The sequence below is a fragment of the Pantherophis guttatus genome, chromosome 1 (assembly GCF_059756535.1).
Source record: "Pantherophis guttatus breed Tessera chromosome 1, ASM5975653v1, whole genome shotgun sequence".
NCBI lineage: Eukaryota > Metazoa > Chordata > Lepidosauria > Squamata > Colubridae > Pantherophis > Pantherophis guttatus.
The window spans coordinates 341,745,363-341,771,183 of record NC_142063.1 but is presented as its reverse complement, the minus strand read 5'-3'; the positions used below and the strand labels follow the sequence as shown (position 1 = coordinate 341,771,183).

Sequence of the window (25,821 nt, the reverse complement as noted above, 5' to 3'; positions counted from 1 at the left end):
CAACCCACAAATTTTGAAAACAAAAACTCAAGGAGTCTCTGGGTTCTACTTCTTTACCCCCATAGAGATCAAGCTATAACTGTGAATTTGTGGCTGAAATCTCATTTTCGCTGTAGATTTGGTAGGTGGCTCTTTATATATGTCCCTCTGCCCTGTGAGAGGATAATAGCATGTAATCTTACAGAAGTACTGTAACAATTGTAATTAGATATTGTTCTAAACGTTTGAAAAAGCTCAGCCAAGTGGCATGCTATTATACATCAAGATTTAACGCTGGCCCACGCTGTGTGCTGAGGCTGGAATATCTCATGTTACATGCAGAAGGGAGGGGGGGATTCTCCAATAGACGAGAACACCTGGCAAAAATTTCTGTTCATGGTCAGAATATTTATTACGCCCGAGAACAGAAATTCACCTGAGCCCGTGCAAATGTGACACACATACACACTCCATACAGAGCTGCAGCTGGTCTGTGAAGTCACCTTCAATGCCTGTATAACAAAAGCCCGTGGTACCATCCGTGGCACCTGGTGCTCATGAATCTGATCGTGAAAAGAAAAAAGAAAAATGGTCGTTTTTTTAAATCCCGGGGTTCCAATTTTTCTCTTCTGCAAGCCCTCACTTTGTAAACCATTAAAAAGGTCGCCCGGTTTCTAGCAATACCGTTTCACCCTGTTGATATTTTAACGTTTTATACTGTCGCAAAGAAAAGGAGAATGCAGGCAGTCTTCGACTTACGGCCCATTATTGAAGCCAACATCTCTGTGGCCAAGCAAAACATTTGTTAAGTGAATTTGCCCCATTTTACAACCTTTCTTGCCACGGTTGTTAAGTGAATCGCTGCAGTTGTTAATAACAGTTATTAAACAAATCTGGCTTCCCCGATGACTTTGCTTATAAAAAGGTCACAAAGGGAGATCACGGTGGCCCCTGGGACACTGCAACCGTCATAAATAGGAGTCAGTTGCCAGGCGTCTGAATTTTTATCACATGACCAAATGTTTGTTAAGTGCAAAAAATGGTTATAAGTTGCTTTTTTCAGTGCCGCTGTAAGTTGGAACGGTCACTAGATGAACTGCTGTAAGTCAAGGACTATTTGCATTTGTAGCTGAGGGTTGAAATAATGGGTCCTTGGTACTCTCTAAAACTTGGCTGTTTTCTTGCAGATGTTTGCTAGCACTGATGTTACCTGTTGTGGCCCGCCGGCAGCCAGCAGAGTTGGCAGCAGAGATGGACAGTGGGGAGGTTGGGGAGGAACATGGGCCAGTCCTGGGGGCTGGGGAAAGCTCGGATGTGGGCTCTGCGTCAGAAACAGAGAGGGAGCTAGACGGCAGTGAGGCAGAGGAACAGCTGGGGCCCGTTCCCAGTGTGCGCATGCACAGAGCAGCCAGAAGACAAGAACAACTCAGAAAGCAGGGTCGACTCGGGGGTAAAGCCACACCTTGGAGGGGATTGGCCCCTCCCATAGGAAACAAAAGAGGAGGGAACGGGGAGTGGGGCTTTTGCAGGAAACAATTCATTTGTTGAGTCGTTTCAAGAGTGGGAAGATCTGTCTGTGACTCTGTGCCAAGTTTTGCCTTGCCCTGTGTTTGGAAACTAGTTACCTGGCAGCTTTCCAAGCGAGATAAGGTCTGTGTTGATAAATATTCCTCTGAAAGACTGCTTGCGAAGCCTTGCAGAACCTTACCTAGTATAGGTAATGAAACGTCTGCAAGAAAACAACCAAGCTCAGAGAGCACCAAGGACCTTATATTCTCGCTTTTATCTTGTAAGCTGCCTAGAGTCACGTCTTTAATTGATTTAATGAATTAAAATAATTATGGTTCGCAAAAGTCAGCCAGTATCTCCTTTTCGTAATGACGCTGCTTCAGAGGTTTGGTTTGTCGGAATAAAGACACTCTCGATGCCCTACTCCTCCCATCTCTTTTCTATATCACCACTGTCCATTAATTTGTTTTCTCCTCTGGGCTAGCCACCGCCATCGCTTAAAAAGAGAGAGCAAAATCAGCAGAAACCATCCCTTCTTCTGCTTGGGGTTCCCTGCATGTGCTCAGAGGGCTGGATGCGGACTGGAAACGTAACAACCACTGCGCTGAAAAGATTTGCGAAGTTGAAGATGCTATTATTGAACGTTAAGGCCTTAAACGGTTTAGGATGGGGATTATCCCCTGGACTGGTTCTCCTGCTCTGAACTCATCCAGTTACTTAGATAATAAGCAGGACAAACCCTTTTGAAAATGTCTTTTCCCTATCAAGAGATTGGCTCTTAGGTGAAGCAGCAAAGAACCCCTTTGTGGATTTCCTCTTGAATGTGATGCCTTTTGCCCCTCCCTCCTAGTATTTAGGAAACACACCTATTTCGATTCAACAATTACACGATGCAAGCGGAAGGAATCGAGCTTCGGAGCAGCCACACATGCCCAAACTTGCCAATTCTTTCTAAAGGTACTCAATCTGCATTTAACAGAGTTTGCAATCAGAAAAGGGCTTTTTAACAAAAAATATAGCTGAACTGGAAAGAAGCCAGTGTCTCAACAGAGAAGCAACCTAGAACTAAGGAGAAATTTCCTGACAGTTAGAACAATTTATCAGTGAAATGATCTGCCTCCAGAAGTTGTGAATGCTACAACACTGGAGGTTTTTAAGAAGAGATTGGACTACCATTTGTCTGAAATGGTATAGGGTCGCGATGGCAAACCTGTGGCATGCAGAGCCATTTCTGCAGGCATGCGAGCCGTTGCCCTAGGTCAGTTCCACCACACATGCAGGCGCGCCTCCCACCGGCCAGCTGATTTTCAGGTCTCTGCCGCACATGCGGGAGACGCATATACATGCCCATGTCGCCCCTTCCCTCCCAGGAGTCTCCACACAACCTGTTTTGGACTCCAGGTAAGTACAGGGCTCGTGCAGAAGCTGAAAAACAGGCCTACTGGAAGTCCGGAAATAAGCTGTTTCCAGCCTCCGGAGGCTTCAGGGAGGCCTGCTAGGTCCAAAATAAGGGGGGGGGTGTCGCGTGCGCCTGCACAGGAGGCCGGGGTGTGCAGGGGGGGCATTGCATTATGGATGTGGGCACACGCATGGGCACGTTTTTGGCACCTGAGGAAAAAAAGATTAGCCATCACTGGTATAGAGTCTCCTGCCTGCCAGGTTGGACTAGAAGGCCTCCAAGGTCCCTCCTAACTCAGTTATTCTATTCTTACATCCAAGTCACTACAATAGCCTAAATCTCATAACCTCCTTTACTCACAACAAAGGCCCTTCCCTGGCAAAGTTATATTTGAGCAAAAAAACAAAAAACAAAAAACCCAGAATCAGATATGTACTGGGTTGGTACACCGGGGAGAACCCCCTTAAATAATAATTATTTTATTTTTATTTTTTATTTCTTAAATTTATATGCCAGCCATCTCCCTGTCAAGCACACTGAGTGGCTTACAATAGTATCTTCAGTTCAGGTCAATGCTGTCCATTCAAGAAAAAGACTCTGTGATCTTGGAGAATTGCTGAGTGAAAATATCTGAGGGATCACTTCTGCCCATTAAATCTTGCAGAGAGAGCTTGTGGTGGATTCCTTTGGCGAGAAAGCTATGTTTGGTGGGGCCCAGGAGAAACATAGAAAACTGATAGCAGAAAAAGACCTACCCTGTTTTCCCAAAAATAAGACCCAACCGGAAAGTAAGTCCTATCATTTTTCAGGATGCTCATAATATAAGCCCTATCCCCAAAATAAGCCCCAGTTAAGATTATCAGCCAGATGGATGCATTTAGTACCTTATTTCCCCCAAAATAAGACCTAACCAGAAAATATGCCCTAATACATCTTTTGGAGCAAAAATTAATATAAGACCCGGTCTTATTTTCAGGAAAACACGGCAGTGATCCATCGAGTCTGCCTTTTGAGGTTTATTTAAAAATTTTATTAAATTTTTAGCGAATGAGGGGCTTAGGAAGAAATTTTTTAATTTTTTTAAATGTTTAATTGGTTTGTGGTTTTTTAAATTTTGGGGCCAAATTTATATAGATTTTAATTGTTTTTAATATTTGTATTTCATGTTTTTAATTCTGGCTGTGCACCGCCCTGAGTCCTCAGGGAGAAGGGCGGTATATAAATTGAAAATAAAATAAAAAATAAAATAAAATGTGTTTATCCCAGGCATGTTTATCGCAGTTACTGAAGATTGACCCACTACCTCAGCTGGAAGTCGGTTCCAAGCTTCCACTACTCTTTCTGTGAAGTCATACTTTCTAACGTGTTTTTTGAACTTCCCTCCTGGCAGGTTGAGGTTAGGCCCCCACGTTCTTTATTTGTGCTTACTATTGGAAATACTGCCTTGTAGAATTTTATTCACATCCATAATATATTTAAAGGTTATAATCATGTCCCCCGTTCTCTGCTGTGGTGCCCCTACTTATGGGACATCTTTCCTCCCAAAATTAGATGATTTCCGTTCCCTTTTGATATTCTGAAAGGCCCTCGAGGCTTGGTGACATTATCAGGCCTGAGGCTCAGAGCCTTTCTGATTTTCTGAGATGGTTTTATTGTTAACCTGGCATCTTTATCCTTCTCAATGCCTAGAGTAGTGGGGGTGAACCTTTTGGGCTCAAAAAATTTGTCAAAAATTTGGAAACCGCCTAATTTGACTATGCTGGTGTGTGTCTCACACATATACACAACAACAAAAAGAATTCTTTATGTTTTGATTTATTTTTTTAAAACACAGTCCAATTATGTGTGTGATTCCCCAGAATCTGCCACATGGCAATTATCTTCAGGCAGTGTTCTCTTTATTTGACAGGGGCCCTGAGCTTACTCGAGGCAGCTCCGAGTCGCATAAGGCTTTCTGCTCTTGAAATGGCTTTAGAAAATGCTCTTTCACAGCCTGTGGAGCCCAGGAAAATTGTGTGAAGGCATACCCTGTCCTCGCACTATTTTTGGAGGCTCCGGAGGCTGCACAAAAGCACACCCCATACTTGTGAGGCCTTTGTAGCCTCTAAAAATCACACCAGAATGGGATATATGTTCAAGAGCAGTTGTTGTCAGGTGTTGGTGAATGTTGTTATGTCACCCAAAACATTGGGATGTGTCACCTTTGACACAGGTGTGGTAGGTTCAGCATCACTGGCACAGGAGTACCTGAAGTCAAGATGAGAAGCAACAGATGGAAACTAATCAAGGAGAGAACCAGTCTAGAAGTAAGGAGAGATTTCCTCACAGTTAAAATAATTAATCAGTTGAACAACTTGCCTCCAGAAGTTGTGGGTGCTCCATCAATGGAGGTTTTTAAGAAGAGTTTAGACAGCAGAAGCTTGGACTTTAGATGTCCAAGGTCTCTTCCAACTCTGTTATTTTGTTAGATGGTTGGGTGGCATCTGTAGTTTCTATAGAATGCTTTGTCAACTACACTGCTTTGTTGAAAAATACTGTTTGACTGCCTGGGGAATTCTGGGATTTGAAGTTCACAAGTTTTAAAGTTGCCACAGTTGGGAAACCCTATCATAACATCTAGAACCCATTACTTTCTACAGTGTTTCTATAGATCAGTGCTTCTCAATTTTAGCAATCTAAAAGATGTGTGGACTTCAACTATTCAAAATCCTCCAGTTGAGATGGCTGGCTGGAGAATACTCGGAATTGAAGTCCACGCATCTTTTAAAGTTGAGAAGCATTGGTCCAGATCTTTAAAATGCAACCAGCCAATGGCTTTTTAAAGAAAATGAAGACTGTATATAGATTGATATCTCTGCTCAAAATATCTGCATGCTGTAATTGCATGCAGCCAGAACTGCATAGAGAAACAGCTTAGGAGGCTAAAACGGAGGAGCAAAACTTTCAGGAAAATCTGCTTCCCTCTGTCTCCCTCAAATACTGCTGTGCAGAGGCCCCATGTTCTGCCTAGAATCAAGGATTTCCGTTCTGTCATGCCTTTAACTGCTGCCCTAAGCTAAAAGACAACTTCTGCTTTCCCACTTCGTAGTACTGAAGCTGCACATTGGGTATAGAACACTGGATTTCCAACCAACGGTTTTTGATTCCCCACGAGCGGGAATCCAGCTGCCTCCTTGTGAGTAAAAGGTCTTTCCGATGGGGAAAAGAACATAATGCAAACGTGTGCAAGCTGAGCTGTGAGCAAACCCAAAAGCAGCTGGCAACAAACTCCACAGCTAAGGATCAATTTCTGTGTCAGGATTTAAAACTTGTAGGAAGTTCTGCAGTAAAAGCTGATGATTAATAAGAGAATTTGCTTACAAACAGAGTCATCTGGATAAACGGATTCTGTTTTGACACTGATCTATAACTTTGATGGTTTGGAATTAGGAGCACCAGAACCCTGGATCAGTACTTCAAGACTTTCCCCGCCGGATCTGAAAATTTGCCGCAGTCAACTCGCCATGGCCAACTCGCTGCAGGATAAAAATCACACTAATATCAAAGAAATGATGGAATAGAATCATTAAAGAAAGGATGCAAAAAGAGGGAGGAATTGAAATGTGAATGGCAAAAATTGAAATATTTTTTTATTTATTTTAAATAATGAAATAAAATTGTCCCACAGTAAATTGTCCCGAGGCGAGTTGTCCATGGCTTACGGTACTGGTCCACAGACCAGGGGTCGGGCACCCTGCTCTATACCGCTATTTATTACTGTAATTTATATGGTTACCTGTTTCAAATACATGAGTCTGGGCATCTGAAAAGAGATAAAAACTATACAAATTTAAGTCTATAGAGATTCTCATTCATCCAGGTCATGGTTGTCCCAAAGGTGCTTTTTCAGGAGGAAACTGGACTTCCTTGTTTTTTCTTTTGAAGACGTTTCGCTTCTCATCCAAGAAGCTTCTTCAGCTCTGACTGTCTGCAAGGAATATAAATCCTTCCATTCCCCACCATCCAGTCGGAACTGAAGAAGCGTCTTCTTCGAGACCGTCTTCTGCCACCAGTAGCCTCCCACCGGCCAGTCCACTCCCACAGAGAGGGTCTCCTCAGGGTGCCATCAGCCAAATTATGTCGGCTGGCGACACCCAGGGGGAGGGCCTTCTCTGTGGGAGCCCCTGCCCTTTGGAATGAACTGCCCCCGGAAATGCATAAGATCTCCGACCTCCGTATATTTCACTGTGCCCTCAAAACCTTGTTGTTCCGCCAGGCCGGGCTATCACGGTAAAGATTTTAATTGGTTTTAAATGTGGGATTTTAAATTTGGGGGTTTTATAATTGAGCCAATTATTTAATAATTTTAATTATTTTTAAATTTTGTCTGTCTTTGTGCTTTTAATCAGGCTGTACACCGCCCTGAGTCCTTCGGGAGAAGGGCGGTATAGAAATAAAATTAATAAATAAATAAATAAAAAACAACTGAGTCAAGTTGCCTCCTGAAAAAGGACCTTTGGGATATTCAAACATCATAATGTAACACAACTATAAAAAAAAAAAAAAAAACAGCAAGCACACAATTAGCTGTCCAGCTTTAAGTACGTCCGATTCTACGAACAGCCGGATTGAAAAATATATATAGCCCAGGTCCCTTCCCGACGAGATCCCATAGCTAAAGAGCTAAGAATAAGCCTGATGCTTGTGGAAACGTATTTTGATGTTCTTGTCAATGAGCCTCACCAGCTGAAACACAATTAAGGGGGGAAAAAGATGCTGACTGTGGCAAACCCGTTGACCTTTTTCTTGCTAGGTAGTCAGCATTATTTCCTAGAAGAGCTCGCTTTCCAAAAGGAAGTGCACAAAAATGCTGAAAATGCAGTGTGTACTAGTTTTGATAATGCACAACCATAAGTAAGCCATTGTTCTGTTCCCGGATCAAAAACAAAAAACAGGTCTACAACATATTTTATCTCAACCAGACCTCTAACAGGATACTACGGTCAGAGTGGGAGTTTGAATACCAAAACAGGAAGTATCTAGGCCATTGTAGGCTGCGTTAACAGAGGGATAGAATCAAGAGAAAGTGAGGTTTTAGTCACTTTATAATGTTTTGTATGACTGTGAAAGTATTAGAAAGGCTGAGCGCCAAAGAATTGGGGCCTTTGAACTCTGGTGCTGGAGAAGACTCCTGCGAGTCCCTTGGACTACAAGGCAAACAAACCAGTCAGTCCTAGAGGAGATCAACCCTGACTGCTCTTTAGAAGGCCAGATCCTGTAGATGAAACTCAAATACTTTGGCCACCCAATGAGAAGGAAGGACTCACTGGAGAAGAGCCTCATGCTGGGAACGATGGAGGGCAAAAGGAGAAGAAGGAGACGGCAGAGAACGAGGTGGCTGGATGGAGTCACTGAAGCAGTCGGCGTGAGCTTAAATGGGCTCCAGAGGATGGTAGGGGACAGGAAGGCCTGGAGGAATGTTGTCCATGGGATCGCGATGGATCGGACACGACTTTACAACTAACAACAACAAAGACCACACTTGGAATACTGCGTCCAATTTTGGTCGCCATGAAATTAAAAAAAATAAATGTGGAGACTCTAGAAATAGTGCAGAAGAAAGATAATTAGGGGTCTGGAGGCTACAGCATGTTGAACGGTTGCAGGAACTGGTTATGTCTAGTCAAATGGAGAGAAGGGTAATCAGAACGGACGCTGGCTTACCTGAACATCCCTTCCACTGATAATAGTATCATACGGCTCAAAGGGACCTTGGAGGTCTTCTAGTCCACCCCCTGGCCAAGGCAGAAGACCTGGCTTATACCATCCCGGTTAGGGGTGACATGATAGCAGTCTTCCAATATTTGAGGGGCTGTCACAGAGATGGTCTACCTGTTTTCCAAAGTATCTGAGGGCAGGGCAAAAATGGTGGAAGATCATTAAAGAGAGAGCCAACCTAGAAATAAGGAGAATTTTCCTGACAATGAGAACAATCCGTGGAACTACTTGCCTCCAGAAGTTGTGGGTGCTCCAACACTGGAGGTTTTTAAGAAGAGATTGGACAACCATTTGTCCAGAATGGTATAGAGTCTCCTGCTTGAGCAGGGGGTTGGACTAGAAGACCTCCAAGGTCCCTTCCAAGTCTGATATTCTGTTATTCAATTACATATTTCATGAGATCAGATACAAAACTTTACATCTATCTATAGATATATATATCATATGGAAAAAAAGTCTAAAACAATTGTGCATTTTTTAAAATATTTCTGTATAATCTGCCTTGCCAACTTTTAATCTTACAAAGGAAGTTAAAGGAAAACTGGCATATACTTTTGCTGAGCTGATTTCTTGTCTACCAAAAAAGCTTGTATTCGAATAAAATCCTTAGAATGTCACAAGACAATCAACACAGGAAGTCAGATGAGAAAAGCACTGCAAAACTTTGCAGGAAGAGTTCAGTTTTAAAAGCCAGAAAGCGAGGGGAAAAAATGAAGCAAGGGAAGGCATACATGCTCAGCTATACGATGTGGGATTGTGTGAAGCACATTTTAAATAAAACGTTTCAGTACCAAGTAAATTGTGGCATGCTTGCATAATCACACATTACAAGATAAACTATTTCTCCCAGGTGAAAGGGGGGGAAAAAACCTGGGAGGGCTGGAATATAGAGAAAAAAAAACCTGTGTGTAATTGTTGCTGCAGAATGACTGAATCTTATCAATGCTTTGTTTTAAAATTGTGTAACAATTCACATTGTTACAATGGTACACTTGATTTCTCAAAAATTATGTTTGGTCCCTCAGGATATGGGGACATACAGGTTTATTTCAAGAGTGCCCCTTACCAGCTTTGTACATATTTATTTTCAATCTGTGCTTGGCTACCGATCTCAAACATATGGCTTTGGCAGCTAATAGGGAATAAAAATAAAATAAAATCGTAACAATATATAACACATAGAGCAAGTGAGATTAAACAATACAACATAATTTTTATTGTTATAAGGTGCCAAGAGTACCTCCACAGCAGGATAGGTGGCAAATAAATTTAACAAATATAATCAATATTTCTTTATTAAATTTATATTTCAGTCATCCCCGATAGGGTGACTATGGACCGCATAAGCAGTATCATATAATCATGATACAGGCTTAACTCAAGTTTACGTCAAGATTGACTCAGCCTTCCATCCTTCCATCCGAGGTGGGTAAAATGAGGGCCCACATTGTTGGGGGGCAATACGCTGACTCTGTAAACCGCTTAGAGAGGGCTGTAAAGCATTGTGAAGCAGTATATAAGTCTAAGTGCTATTGCTATTAACCACACACTCTGAGCCTCAGGCTTGGTCATAAAACCATTGTTTACAGAGTCACTGTAACAGTGAGAAGGGCAGCATGTAAATTTATTAAGATAAATAAAACTATGTTTTTAGAGTTCTGTGGAGATTCTCGTTTGTTCAGTTCAGCATCTTCAGAACTGTAGAAGCTTTGGATGAGAAGTAAAACGTTTTCAAAGGGAAAAAAAATAAAACCCAAGAAGGTCCAGTTGCCTTTTGGGGAAAAAAAACACCACTTTGGGGACATGCTTTGAAGAGTCATACGGAAAGCCAGAAGGGTCAGGACAAACTGTCATTCTGGGGGAAATGATGTGCCAAAGAGCAGGGGCCATAACAGAAAAAGCTCTCCTCCAGGGAACTGCTAGATCAGGGCTCCTCAAACTTGGCAGCTTTAAGACTTGTGGACTTCAACTCCCAGAATTCTGGGAGTTGAAGTCCACAAGTCTTAAAGCTGCCAAGTTTGAAGACCTCTGTGCTAGATGATGCCCTAATGTAGGGGTGCCAAAGTCAAGGTCCGGGGGCTGGATCCTGCCAGGGCTTAGATCAGGCCCGCGGGTCTGCTCTGGAAACAGCGGAAGACGGCCCAACGGTCCCTCTGCCAGCGAAAACTGAACTCATGAGCCCCTTTTTGCTGGCAGAGCGCTCGGGCCACCACAGGTGCCAACATGAGTGACCTCAAGCTGGCCATGCCCACCTTGGCCACCCCACGCCCCACCCCATCCCGAGGTCAAACACAACCCTGATGCGGCCCTCAATGACATTGAGTTTGACATCCCTGCCCTAATGCATCTGGAACATGCCTCACCTGTTGAATGTTACAAGACCAATGGACCAGGGGTGGGTTCTACTTACCTTTACTACTGGTTTGCAATGGGACCACTTGCGCAGAAGCTTCTGCACATGCACAGAAGCATTCTGATGATGTCGTGGTCGGTGGGCGGAGCCTCCCGCCGGTTTTACTACCGGTTCTATAGAACCGGTGCGAACCGGGGGCAACCCACCACTGCAGTGGACACAACCAGGGAGAGAGAGCCCTGCAGGAAATTATAGTTGAAGAATACATACAATCTAAATTCCCTCAGTACACTAATTACACATATTCTTAAAGGAGATATAAAGCTCTCCTAGCCATATGTTTGGCAAACACGGTACTTATGTTTTTACTGCTACTTTCTGAGTTCCCATCCCTTCAAAGAGCCATTAAAGGAGAGCTGAAGTCCAACTGGCAGGGATATAATCCTATTATAAGTACGATTAGTTTTCAATCGGCCATCAGGCTACTTAATTTGCACTGCAGTCCTTTGCCTATCAGCATATAAGTCAATCCCTTGTGGCACTGACGACCGGTCCTCTTCCTGTTTGCAAAGGTTTCGCTGCTTGATGACCACAAATTGGGCTAGAAAAGAGATCGTTGAACTGAAGAATGAAGGGAACGTTTCAGAGTGTTGTGTGGGGCACCCCAGAGAGACATTAGCAAAGCTTCCAAGTGTTCGTCTGCAGGCAATATTTCTTTGTCAGAGACAACTAGGGTAGTAGTTCTCTCATTTTTCAGTTGAAATTGTAGGCCAGTGTTTCTCAACCTTTGCAACTTTGCAAGCCGAGTGGATTTCAGCTCCCAGAATTCCCTAGCATACGCTGGAAAACACACCACAAAGAGATTGAGAAGACCCCCCGCCCCCAGATTCTGACTAGAACATAAGCATGTCTCTTAAAAACTCCTTTTACAATCCTATAATCCCTTAATTCAGGGTAGAGTTGGGGAGACTGAATGGAGCTGAGCATTTACTACCTGGATGCCCTTCCTGACACCAGCATGAAGTTCACAGCAGCATTTTTTTTTCTTTGCTTCATAGGAGAAAAACATTTGCAACTACCTAGGATTCAACTCTCAACCTTCCAAGTGGGAGGCAAGAGTCTTCATCACTAGGCTACTATGCCACTCCTAAGCACGTCTCTTACATGATAGACAGAGTAAATAGCTATAGGTAGATGTTCCTTCACAGAATCTTCCTTGTGCAAAAGAAGCCACCCTTCTTTTACACACCTGAGAGGACAGGCCACTACCAAAACAAAATGAGCAGCTATGAAAATGAACAGCTATGTCCATTTCCTTTGTTATCACCAAGAGGCTGATAGTACCACTTGAATAATGCATTCCTGGTCAGCTGAAAGGTTGAATTATTTGGCAGGCAAGGGACTTTTAAGAAGTAGGTCATTTGCAGCACCTGAAAATACTTTCCTTGAAATGATCCACCCCGCTGTCTTTTTGTCCCTGGGGGATCCACAATGGGCAACGACTTAACTAGTTGGGTGCTTACTCTCACTGGCTCCCCGCTGCCTGCTCTATTTTTGCAAGCTGTATAATTGCAAAATATTATTTATTATTAAATTAGATTTTGGGGGATATTTATCCCACTTTTATTTCTTTATAAGCAACTCAAGGTGGCAAACATGTATGTCTCCTATTTTCTACACAACAATCCTGTGAAGTGGGTTGGACTCAGAGCGACTGGGTCCAAAGTCATCCAACCGGCTTTCATGCCTAAAGCAGGGCTAGAACTCACCATCTCCTGGTGATTGGCCCCAAATCACCCAGCTGGTTTTCTTGTCTAAGGCGGGACTAGAACTCAGAGTCTCCTAGGTTTCTAGCCTGGTGCCTTAGCCACTAGACCAGGGGTCGGCAACCTTCAACACTCAAAGAGCCACAAAGGTCCTAAACGGAAGCCCCTGTTCAATTCTGGAGCTGACCAGAAGTCTGGTTCCCCCATCATAGAGTCTCCTCCTAGCATGGCGTACTTTTTCCTCTGCTGATGGGAAGTCTGGTTCCCCCACCATAGAGTCTCCTCCTAGCACGGCATCCTTTTTCCTCTGCTGACTGGAAGTCCGTTCCCCCACCATAGAGTCTCCTCCTAGCACGGCATCCTTTTTCCTCTACCTGTCCTAACCGAAAGCCCTATCAATTGTGGAGCCGACCAGCAACAGGGAGCCACAGCAGAGGGATGAAAGAGCCACATGCGGCTCCAGAGCCGCGGGTTGCTGACCCCTGCACTAGACCAAGCTGGCTCTATTATACTACCCCCCGTTTTTCAGAACTGTCACTCCTGCAATTCTTGAGAGAACAAAATTCAATGGGGAAGCTCCATTCTACAGCTGCCACGATCTCCCTCCTGTCACATTACAGAGGAGTCCTTTAAGTATTTATTTCCTGAGACTCTGGAAGTTCTTAAGACCCTATGCAGGGGGTTCTTCTAGCCTTTCGAGAACCAATTTGATGTAACAGCTGAGGCCTGAGGAGATCGAGCTACAATCAGACTCCAACCTCAGAAATTCACCGCTTTCAGGAGGTATTCGGTGGAAACCAAACTATCTCTTGTCAAGAGAAGAAACAGCTACGGGGATATTCCCAGCAACTTGTTTAGCAAGCCAGAACACATAGTCAAGCTTTGTTCTTAAATCTTTCTTAATGATGTTCCACAGAAAAGAGGGGTGTGTTTTTTTTCATCAAAACCCTTTTTAAAAAAAGGAGATAAGAACAGTTTTCAGCCATGGATGATTTATTTCCCCCCAACTTCTATTAATGTTAAATAAAAAGCAGTTTTATCTGCAAAGGTATATTTAAGCCACAGCACCCATCCTGGCCTTGCCAACTCAGAATAACGCTCCTGACTTTAATGGGACTTACAGCCATGTTTATTTCTTAAATTTACATGATGCTTACATTCACACTGCAATGAGACTCTGGGCGGCATATAAATTTAACAAATAAACGCACGTTACGTTATGCAGAATCACAGCTGCAGATGGTACACGATGCTGTCTAATTGCCAACCCAGGAGAAAGTTTCCCTCCCAATTATAATCACTCCAAACCCAAAGCAAAACCCAAACCCCTTAACTATCATTTTTCTTCAAATCTGAAGGTTTGAATAAAAAATATCCAAATATTGTTTATAATATTTAAAACCCATGACGCTGCTTGGCAGAATGATCAAATCATACACAAGTGCCAAGATTGATGTCAAATGCAATTAACAGATCTCACACCAAGCCTGTACTGAACCTATAATGAATGCCAAGTGTTCCTCCAACACAAATTTAGATTTTGGTTTCAACCTTTTACAAAACTAAACATCTCTCAGCCTGAAATACTGCCTTGCCGGTATCATTAGGAAGCTATCAGGACATTGCGATGGGGGGGTGGGGGTGTCAGAAGTCAACAAGATGGCAGGAATGGTGGGTGCCAGGATTGAACTGCTACCCTTCTGTACAGGCAGATTTTCTGTAGGGCAGATTATGTCCTTTGGCACAGATATCTATGCTTTGAACTCTTATAAGAACATCTTCATATTAATACTTTTTTTTCAGGCCAGAAGGAAAGGGCCTTCTTCTCTGTCAGTTCTGGTCTAAATGTATAAACTGCACTCTGGATAAAAAAAAAGCCTTCTGAGCTCTGTTCAAGAAATGTTTTGGGGTTTAAAGGCTGCAAGTTGTCTTTTTCAATTAGTTTTTCATTCCGCTGTCTTCACAGAACATGGAATCACTGGGCTGGAAGGGATCTCGGAGGTCTTTTTTTTCCGCTGCTATCTATGAACAGCTTCCAGGATGCTTGAGATAGGAGGATATTAATATAACAATTGCATCAGTAATTTCACTCAATGATGACGTGTTCATCTTAAAGATGTACATCATTTATTCACCGCATAAAAGATCGGATAAACGCACTTAGGGAGCAAAAGTAAAAATGGGCCTGCTCTTTAGAACGCTAGAAAGTTAACTAGAAAAACAGGGCAGTGGAAACTTTTCCAGAATACACACATTAACCATTAATGACAACCATTCTTACCAGCCAGTCCACTTTGAGCTCACATTTACTAAGGGGTTTGTAGAAAGTCTCACAGCTCGATACAATTTCACCAAGGCTGCAAACGCTGAGCCACCACAGGGACTCTTTTGGGTAGTGAATTTATTTTTATTTATAGGTGGTGCTTGACTTACAAACACAATAGAGCCCCAAATTTCTGTGCCTAAGCGAGACAGTTGTTAAGTGAGTTTTGCCCCCATTTTATGACCTTTCCCGCCACAGTTGTTAAGTGAATCACTGCAGTTATTATGTCAGTAACATGGCTGTTAAATGAATCTGGCTTTCCCCATTGACTTTCCTTATCAGGAGGTCGCAAAAGGAGGGAATCACGTGACCCCGGGATCCTGCAAACGTCATAAAGATAAATTGGTTGCCAAGCTTCTGAATTTGAATCACGTGACTATGGGGAAGCTGCAACAGTGTGAAGAATGGTCATAAGTCATTGTAACTTCGAACAGTGACTAAATGAACTGTTGTTGAGGACTACCTGTTTTAAACAAATTTATGTAGCTGCCAAACTCAAGAGATAAGTGACTATGTGTTGTGGCCCGGCAGCGGCCTGCGCCGATTGTTGCTGATCCTGAGGAGGAGGAGGCTGGTGTGGTGTCACGCCAGCAGCCTGTGCAGCCAGCGCTCGAGTCGGACAGCGAGGAGGCTGAAGAAGATGTGGTGCCAGAGGTGGGGATTCAGCCTGGACCTTCAGAACCTCCAAAGGCTCCTTTAAGTGAAGAGGAAGAAGAGGAGGAGCCTCTTCTCGATGCACGGGCGTGCAGAGCTGTTAAAAGGCAGGAGTGGTTCCTCAGGAGGAGGTCTCCCCGAGAGTAAGGCTTGGGGCTAATTGGCCACTCCCTTAGCCTATTTAAGAGTGCACACAGCTTGTAAAAAGCTGCAGGAAACAATGTTCATTGGCTGATCATTGAGTTTGGATTTTCTCTGCAAACATTGCTTCTGGGCTTTCTGTCAACTCTAGGAAGACGCTATCATCTGTGGAATTTCTGGCACGTTGTTAAGAACGTTTTATTAACAGCCTGCATTTGCAAAAGACTGTGTTTTGAAGTAAACTGAGTTTTGTTCGGAGTTTGTGTGTGCTGCGTTCCTTGGGATCCGTAGCTGGGGCAGAACACTATGGATGGCATACAACAAAGCTAAAACAATTTTATTTTTTTGCAATAGAATTAGCTTTGGCCTACAAATTGTGATACCTGTCCTGGTAATAGCCAACACATTTGGAGGGTACAACAAAGGGAAAGACTCACGTATGCCCTGTTAGCTATGTTAATAATCATCCATGTTTCAAACAACTCCTTCATTTTATCTCTTCGGTGTCATCAAACATTGAGTTCACGAAGAATTCCTATCCATTACAATTTCACCTTGCTTTTCCTATATCCCCCCCTTTTCCCCCCTTGAATGTCAATACCTGGATTTATTTATTTATATTTCCTATTTCTAAACCGCCTATCTCCCTCAGAGAAACAATACAGGGAGTCCTCAACAACTGTTCATTTAGGGACCATTCAAAGTTACGACAGCACTGAAAAAAGTGACTGATCGTTTTTCATACTTAACCACCATTGCAGCATCCCCATGGTCATGTGATCAAAATTCAGACGCTTGGCAAGTGGCTCATATTTATGACCGTTGTAATGTCCCGGGTATGTGTGCATGTGTGTGTGTGTGTGTCACGTGATCCTGTTTTGTGACCTTCTGACATGCTACGTGAATGGGGAAGCCAGATTCACTTAACCACGTAGCTAACTTAACAACTGCAATGATTCATTTAACAACTGTGGCAAGAAAGGTCGTAAAATGGGGCAAACTCACTTAACAAATGTTTCATCTAGCAACATAAATTTGGGGCTCAATTGTGATCATAAGTTGATGAGTACCTGTACTTCTCATGATAGCCAAAAATTAATTTTTTCCCACGCTCCCCAGAGTTCATGTAGAGCAGTGTTTTTCAACCGAGATGTGTGGACTTCAACCCCCAGAAGTCCCCAACCAGCAGCACTGGCTGAGGAATTCTGGGAGTTGAAGTCCACACATCTTAACGTGGCAAAGGTTGAAAAATACTGATGCAGAGCTTCGACAGCTCTCTTCTGGGATACGTAGACTACCCTGAGTAATCCCTGAGAAACCCCAGATGGCAATTCCCCACATCTTCCCATTAGCTATATTGGTAGTAACTAAAGAAACCAGAAGCTGCAAAGACCTGGAGAAGAGGATACCGGTCCATGATTCTGTGATGTTAGAGCTACTTTTTCAGGAGAAGCCCATCACATCGTCCCTGTATTTCGTATCTCAGGGAAAGAAATTATCTCCCCTCAAGGGAGATAATGCTCCAACCTGCAGACTTTTGGTTAAGACTTGGCTCTTCCTCTGGGACCCGAGTTTGAATGAGTCAATTTCCTAACTGGAGAGGCCCCATATGGATTACTTTTGATCATCTTTTAATTGTTGCGGTTGGTTTGAAGTGGTGCTATGTTCCTTTGTGTTTTTCTTTCATGGTTTTGCATGACCCCAAAGTCACACTGATAATGGTTCCAAATAAATGACTATAAGTTTGTACAGAAGTGTCAATTTTGTTGCAACTGAGGTGTAATTGCTGGTTGGGAACATTACTTGGGAACCCTGTGTTACTGGAAAGTACAAGATGCAAATGTGTTCATACATGTACACCAAAGTTACTTTGTGAGCAACTACACTTTCCCATAACATAAATTGGAGTTTAAGGCTCAGGTGTCTCAGCACTGAGATATCCTGAACTTTTTGTGCTGAGAAAAAGAAACACAGCCATATTTGTAAATCTGGTGTTTAATAATAATTAAATGTAATTATGTTTTAAAGCAAATTAGCAGCTCCAGAAAGATTCACACCAAGTAACCTTTTTAAGTACTGAAATTATGAATGCAGTGTTTTATCTTATTTTAGAGGAATCCAATCACCAGTAAAAAAAAAAAAAACACACACACACACACAAGTGTGATAATACAGTATGAGCAGCACTGCCTCTCATCAACGTTTCCTATGCATACATTTTGCTTTATCATTCTATGCAGACTTCTTGGCAACAACTTTGGCAGAAATCACACAGGAATTTTCCAGAAATGAATACTGTATATACTCTTTTCCAAAACAAAACCAAGCAAAACAAAAATCTGCTCTGGAAAGCAAAGTGTGTTTTACAAGCTCATTAAGCAAAATCCACACAAGTATGAAATAAAGGGTCTTGGTTAGAAAAATGCAATTTATAGATTTTCTTTTCAAACCGAAATGCACCTGGAGATTTCAAAGATCCAGAAAGTCTGTGAGACACCCAGAAGTATGTGGTATATAGGCAGCTATATAAATTGAATAGAGATGCGACTGGGTTTTAACTCCCGATAGCAGCGTTTCTCAACCTTGGCAGCTTGAAGACGTGTGGACTTCAACTCCCAGAATTCCCCAGCCAGCAATTCTGGGAGTCGAAGTCCACACATCTTCAAGCTGCCCAGGTTGATAAACAGGGCCATATAAGCATCTGTAAGACAGGTGGTATCCAAGCTGAGAAGTTTTGCAGGGTGTTTTTCTCTCCATTTGAATGAAGGATATTTATTTAGAAAATGAGTAAGAGTGAATAGCAAAAAGGAAGAATTTTTCCTACCCACCAAGAATAAAGAGGGTATTTTGGAGTCGTGTTTTTAAAACCCCGACATCGGACTGAATGCCAAGTTTATGTGGAGACAAAGAAACACACAAAGGGCATATTCTTGTTAAGGACACCCACAGTCTGTTCTATACAGAACTGCCATCCTGAGACTCAAATGGTTTTATTAAAACTCTTATCACTGCAATAAAAGCAAACATTCCAGAAAGTAAAGTACAACGTGATTGTGTTCCAAGAGGAAGTGCCTAAGCTCCCTCCAAGACCAGCTGATAAAAGTCTAGGCAGCCAGGAAACCTACACCCACCGTGCTTCATGGCATAGCATGTTAGAAACAGCATTATTGTTTTTTTAAAAAAATATGTTTAAACCCCAAAGTAGAGAATGACTCTTTTAAGTATAGAGTCAATTCCACAATTCACAGGTTGTTTTTTTTTTTTTTTTTAAAAAGCAAGCTGTATAGAACGAGCCAATAGCCATATGCCTGTTTGGGAAAGGGCCTGTAACTTCAAGACAAATCTTGAGGATTCATTTTTTGTTGAAAGACAGGGCGGCTTTGCGGGCGAATGAATCTAGAAACCCTTTTCCCTGCTCGCCTACCCTTTGATGCGTCTCCCAGCAGGCAGCTTTGGAGGAAGAGCTGTATCCCGCCCACGCAGCAAGGATTAGATAGATATTCAGGATTAGATATTCGCTTGAAGTTGCAACAATAGGGATGGCAGTACAGAAGGTGCTTAAATCCTGGCCTTACACACATGCAGACAGTTAAACAAGGTTTGGATCTTCCTGCAGACACATTCCTGAACAAAGCAGAACACGAGTACCCTGAAGTCAGAACAGCCACGCAAAAGTGATGCCCCTGCTCTTAAAGGTGGAAGGAAGCATCAAAGTACAGTATGGAAGGTTAAACCTACATCTCTTTCAAGAGTTAAGTCAACAACTGGCTCCTAAAAACAAACTGTCCTTGGCAACATACACTGGGAAATGTGCAGAAGCAGGCAGGTTTTCCTCTAACTACTGTACTATAGGTTGCTCCCGTGGTTAGGGGTCCATGTCTAGAACAGCTAGGGTGTTCCCCCTCCCTCTACAATACTTTGGAAACTCTTGGAATTATTTCTGGGACTTATGGAGAACACAACTGCATCTGTTCCCATCATTACATTTCTTGTACTGCACACTCATAAAGACAAGCAATATTAATGAATCTTCAAAACCTCACTCGAAAGGAATTGTCAATGTATTCCTTACACTTAAAAACCTAAGCTAACTGCTATCAATTGCATTTCTACAGTCCAAATCTGCAAAGGATTAAGCATTCCTTCCCCTCCACTTAACAAATCTCAAAATGAGCAGATGCCACAATATCTGAGCTTTTTAAACTCTAACAATACACCATCAACTTAAGTTTGAGTTACTGCTGCCTACCCACTTTCTGAATTCCAAAGATTACAAATAATTTTCAACCTGCTCCAATTTTCACATTAATGCTATTCCCCCCCCTCCCAAACTCACAACCATCCTATCCTTCATTGCCAATCCCACTATTACCCCTCATCAGATTCAGTCTTAATGAACCAAGGGGTGAAAAATCTGTTATATACTGAAAACATAAACAGAGATGCCCGATAACTAAAAATAAACCTCCCTCGGTTGGATCATCCATGTTTATCTCCGATTCCTAATTACCGCTCTTAGCTAACCTGTTATACAAGCCTATCTACCCGTCTCCCATCCAGTGGCAACTCACACCTCTCCCCCTCAGTTTTCTGCTAATTCTGCCAGTTCAGCTCAGTCCCCCATTAACAGTTTCATTAATTTGCTCCCTCCAGATCTCCAGGCATCAAGCCGGGTTGTACCGAGACCGCCAACCTGCAGAACTACCCTTAGTTCCTTTGCCAAGGAGAAATAAGGAAGTCAACTCCCCAGTTACTCTTTTGTCTTAGATTTCTGCTAAACTACTCACACCCATCCACCTTCGTAATGCCGCCAACCTTTCTGAATTACTTCCCTAAGTTTCAGCCACCACACCTGCTTCAATCTGCACCCAGAATACTACACACACATTTGAATCTAACCTCTTTCCTTTTCGTCTTAGCTCCTTCCAAATTAAAGGCCCTTAACTTGAAACCTTCCTCTTCCCACAATTTTTTCCGGCCACTTTAACCCAGAATAAATACCCTCTTCTTTTCCTATAGGGACCTTTCCCCACTCCAACTCACATGGAAACCCAAAATTGGGAGAAGGAAACCAGAAGCCTGCCTACCTTCACCTTCCATCCTGTACACCTGTTGAAAGTCAAGGCCCAGTGAAAGAGGAAGCCAGCATAGGCAGGATTAAATGGAGATATCAGGAAATCAAGCCAGGTTCATTCAAGTACGTGCATGAACACCCAGAGTGCCCAAACAGGCTTCCCTCCCTAAGCCCATTTTAGTTCTCCCATTGAAAAACAACAGTTAAACCCTCATACTGTCAACCTCCCCTATTATTGCTTCTTTTGCCACAGCAGAGCCATGATCCAAAATGCCATAATACAAGGCAGGCAGAAAAAATGACATGTACACACATTTCTAATCCTCCTGTTCCAACTCATCAGGAGGAGAAAAGGAGAGGGGGGGGGGAAGTGCCTGCAAGTGGGAGTAATTTAAACCTAATTTGAATTAATTAGGGAAGAAAGACAAGGGTATCCATTCAAACCCCTGGGTCATTCAAAGTGGTCAATTTAAGGTGGTCATTGAAGGTGGTCATTCAAGCTCACACATAGACACCTACCCCAATTCCCTATTTACAATGGCAACTGGGCATGCATGGATAACATATATTTTGCACCATAAATGAATAAACTCGCTTCTCGGGCCGCCCCTTCCAATCCACCCACCCCCACCAGTCGACCAGAGAAGCGAGTTTATTCATTTATGGAGTACAAAATATAGGTATTCATGCATGGGCCAGTTGCCACTGTAAATAGAGAATTGGGATATGTGTGTATATGTGTGGGGATCTTGAATGACCACGGTGAACTGACCACCCTTCAATAACCAGGAGTTTGGCTGACCAGTTTGAATGGCCAGGGGTTTGAAATGACCACCTTGAATTGACCACCTTCAATGACCAGGGGTTTGGCTGACTGATTTGAATTAGCCAGGGGTTTGAACTGACCACCTTAAATTAATCACCTTCAATGACCAGGGGTTTGGCTGACCAGTTTGAATGGCCAGGGGTTTGAATGACCACCTTGAACTAAGCACTTCAATGACCAGGGGTTTAAACTGACCACCTTCAATGACCAGGGGTTTGGCTGACCAGTCTGAATGGCCAGGGGTTTGAATGACCACCTTGAACTAAGCACCTTCAATGACCAGGGGTTTAAACTGACCACCTTCAATGACCAGGGGTTTGGCTGACCGTTTTGAATGGCCAGGGGTTTGAATGACCACCTTGAATTGACCACCTTCAATGACCAGGGGTTTGGCTGCCTGATTTGAATTAGCCAGGGATTTGAACTGACCACCTTGAACTAAGCACCTTCAATGACCAGGGCTTTAAACTGACCACCTTCAATGACCAGGGGTTTGGCTGACCAGTTTGAATGGCCAGGGGTTTGAATGACCACCTTGAATTGACCACCTTTAATGACCAGGGCTTTAAACTGACCACCTTCAATGACCAGGGGTTTGGCTGACCAGTTTGAATGGCCAGGGGTTTGAATGACCACCTTGAATTGACCACCTTCAATGACCAAGGGTTTAAACTGACCACCTTCAATGACCAGGGGTTTGGCTGACCGTTTTGAATGGCCAGGGGTTTGAATGACCACCTTGAACTAAGCACCTTCAATGACCAGGGGTTTAAACTGACCACCTTGAATTGACCACCTTCAACGACCAGGGGTTTGGCTGACTGGTTTGAATGGCCAGGGGTTTGAAATGACCATCTTGAACTAAGCACCTTCAATGACCAGGGCTTTAAACTGACCACCTTCAATGACCAGGGGTTTGGCTGACCAGTTTGAATGGCCAGGGGTTTGAATGACCACCTTGAACTAAGCACCTTCAATGACCAGGGGTTTAAACTGACCACCTTGAATTGACCACCTTCAATGACCAGGGGTTTGGCTGACTGGTTTGAATGGCCAGGGGTTTGAAATGACCATCTTGAACTGACCACCTTCAATAACCAAGGGTTTGGATGACCGGTTTGAATTAACCAGGGGTTTGAAATGACCCACCTTGCCGACCCCCACCAACTGTCAAACCAGCAAAAGGGGGGGAGGGGAGGGGAAGGGAAAGCAGCCTGTGGAGCCCAGGGCCTCGAAAGAAAGAGGCTTCACACGTTCTCAAAACGACACGTGTACTCGACTCCCGCACGACGACGCCCCCCCACCACAAACCCCCCCCCTTCGGCGAGAAGTCCGAGCGCCCCCGCCTCACCTGGAGATGCTCCTGGAAGCGGATGGGTAGGATTTGAGCCATGGCGGCGGAAGCGTTGTTGGGGTTTGGGGGCTCCAGCCCGACGCCGGGGATGGGGCGCTGGCCTTTCCTCAGGAAACGCAAGGGAGGCGAAGCGGAGGAGCCGGCGAGGGCTGCTCGTAATGGCGGGGCAGGCAGGCCGTGAGAGGCGAGAGGAGAGAGACGAGAGAGACGCTGAGGAGAAGCAGCAGCAGCCCCCGCGAGCGATCCGGAAAGAGCTCGCGCGAGCGGAAGGACACCGACGGGGCCTCCTGAGGGAAGGGAGCGCAGCGGCCGCGCCTCCGCCTTATCCTCGCTCTGCCTGCGCCTTCACCTGCCGCGGATTAGCCGAGCGGCGGAAGGATCGCGCCGAGAGAGGGCGGAGGAAGGAAGAGAAGGGGGAAAAGAACGCAACCCGCCTTATGGGAATCAATGGGCTCGGCGGAACGATACGGAAAAGCCGGAAGGGACTTTTTTTTTCTCCCCCCCCCCTCTCTCTCTCTTCCTTTCGGCCGGCCCGCGTCTTCGTCGTGATTCGTCGTCCTACCCGAAGCCCCGCCTACTCTCCGAAGCGCTGAATATCCCTCTCTCCCTCTTTTTTTTTTTTTTGCCACATCATGCGACATGGGCGGGGGGGGACGTCAGTTCCGTTCCGAGAGGAGCTCCGCCCATCTGGGAGAGAGGGGGGGGATGTCACATGGTCGGAGGTTAGAATTAAAAAAAGAAGATGATGATCCGCAAGGTGGACGTTCTAGGGCGGAGGAAGTATAGCGCCTTGTTTGCTTTCCCGGTGGAATGCTTAAAGGAGTGAAGTCCGCCCACGGCGCTGCTTGTAATGGAAGGGCGGAAGTGGGGGGGGGAGAGGAGGAGATAACGCGGGAATTGTGGGTTCGAATCCCGCCTGTACCTCAGGTTAGGTAGGGTGACCTTGAGTCGGTGACCTTAAAAAAAGAAAACGAAAGTAGGATGAAAACTGTGACTTTCGTTTATAGAATTTTATACACACACACACACACACACATATATCATAATACAGGGGCATTCTAACAATCATGTACATTATTTAATAAGTAACTGACAGGAGTTGGAAGGGACCTTGGAGGTCATCTAGTCCAACCCCCTGCTCACACAAGGAGACCTGTATTAGGGATTCGAACCGCCGATCTTTGTGATCGACAAGCTCAGTGTCTTAGCCACTGAGCCGCCTAGTGAGGTTTGCTTTGGGGACAGTCATCAGAGTTAATGCAAAGCCATCGTGGTTTAACGGCACATGTTGGCTTGATTCAAAACTTGTTTCTTAAGGGAAATGCAACAGAGGGTCCTCGACTTACAACCACAATTGAGCCTAACGTTTCTGTAACTTAAGCAAGAGTTCTACCCCATTTTTACGACCGACCTTGCCACAGTTGTTAAATGAATCGCTGCGGTTGTTAAGTTAGTTACTTGGTTGTTAAGTGAATCTGGCTTCCCCATTGACTTTGCCTGTCAGAAGTTGACAAAAGAGGATCACATGACTCTGGGACATTGCAACCGTCATAAGTATGAACCAGCTGCCAAGCATTCGAATGTAAATCACGTGAGCAAGGAACTGCTGCAGTGGCCATAAGTGTGAAAAAATTAACAACAGATACTAAATTTAAAAAAAGGGATGATCAAAGCAAACAATTACAATAAAATAGGGGGGGATTTTATAAAATCAGTGTTGGTGGAAGGCAAAGGGAATAAACCTACTCAAGAATATATGGTGTTTTGGAGGGGATAAGGGTACAATTGGAATATATTGTATATCTTTTAATTGTTATAGAAGAAATATAAGGGGTAAAAATGGTCTCCGGGGGTGGGGGTGCACTGTAATATTTGTATTTTCCCCCTTTTTTATGTATTTAGATGTATATGTAGTATGTTTGCATTATTTGTATTTAAAATAAAAAAATATTAAAAAATAAGTGTGAAAAATGGTCATAAGTCACATTTCTCAGTGCCATTGTAACGTTGAACGGTCATTAAATGAACGGTTGTTAGTCGAGGACTACCTCTACTGCAGATAAACCTTGACTGTACAACCATTCGTTTATAGAGACATTCAGAGTTACCACACTGAAAAACGGGATTGGTGGCTGGTTCTCACACTTATGATGGTTGCAGCATCCAAAATTTGGACACGAGGCAACTGGCATGTGTATTTATGACAATTGCAGCCTCCTTGGTAAAGGGACGTGGTGGCTCAATGGGTAAGATGCTGAGCTTGTCAATCGAAAGGTCGGCAGTTCAGCGGTTCGAATCCCTAGCGCCGCGTAACGGGGTGAGCTCCCGTGACTTGTCCCAGCTTCTGCCAACCTAGCAGTTCAAAAGCACATAAAAAATGCAAGTAGAAAAATAGGGACCACCTTTGGTGGGAAGGTAACAGCGTTCCATGCGGCTTTGGCGTTGAGTCATGCCGGCCACATGACCACGGAGACGTCTTCGGACAGTGCTGGCTCTTCGGCTTTGAAACGGAGATGAGCCCCGCCCCCTAGAGTCAGGAACAACTAGCACATATGTGTGAGGGGAACCTTTACCTGGCAAAGGGATTGCCATTTCTGACCTTCCCAGACAGCTGTTGACAAGCAAAGTCAGTGGAGGAAACCAGATTTGCTTAATGACCACATTCACTTAACATTGGCAGGGATTT

At 43.9% G+C, this 25,821-nt stretch overlaps 1 protein-coding gene across 2 annotated transcripts in view; it reads right to left on the bottom strand.

Moving 5' to 3' along the window:
* CLTC (clathrin heavy chain) overlaps positions 1-23,483 on the bottom strand; it is a 115,328-nt gene extending 91,845 nt beyond the window's left edge. For both annotated transcript variants that reach the window (XM_087889994.1, XM_087889990.1), the window contains exon 1: positions 23,133-23,483. In XM_087889994.1, the coding sequence (XP_087746120.1) occupies positions 23,133-23,174 (42 nt within the window). In that variant the 5' untranslated portion in view covers positions 23,175-23,483. The remainder of the gene's footprint in view (positions 1-23,132) is intronic.
* Positions 23,484-25,821: the final 2,338 nt, after the last annotated feature.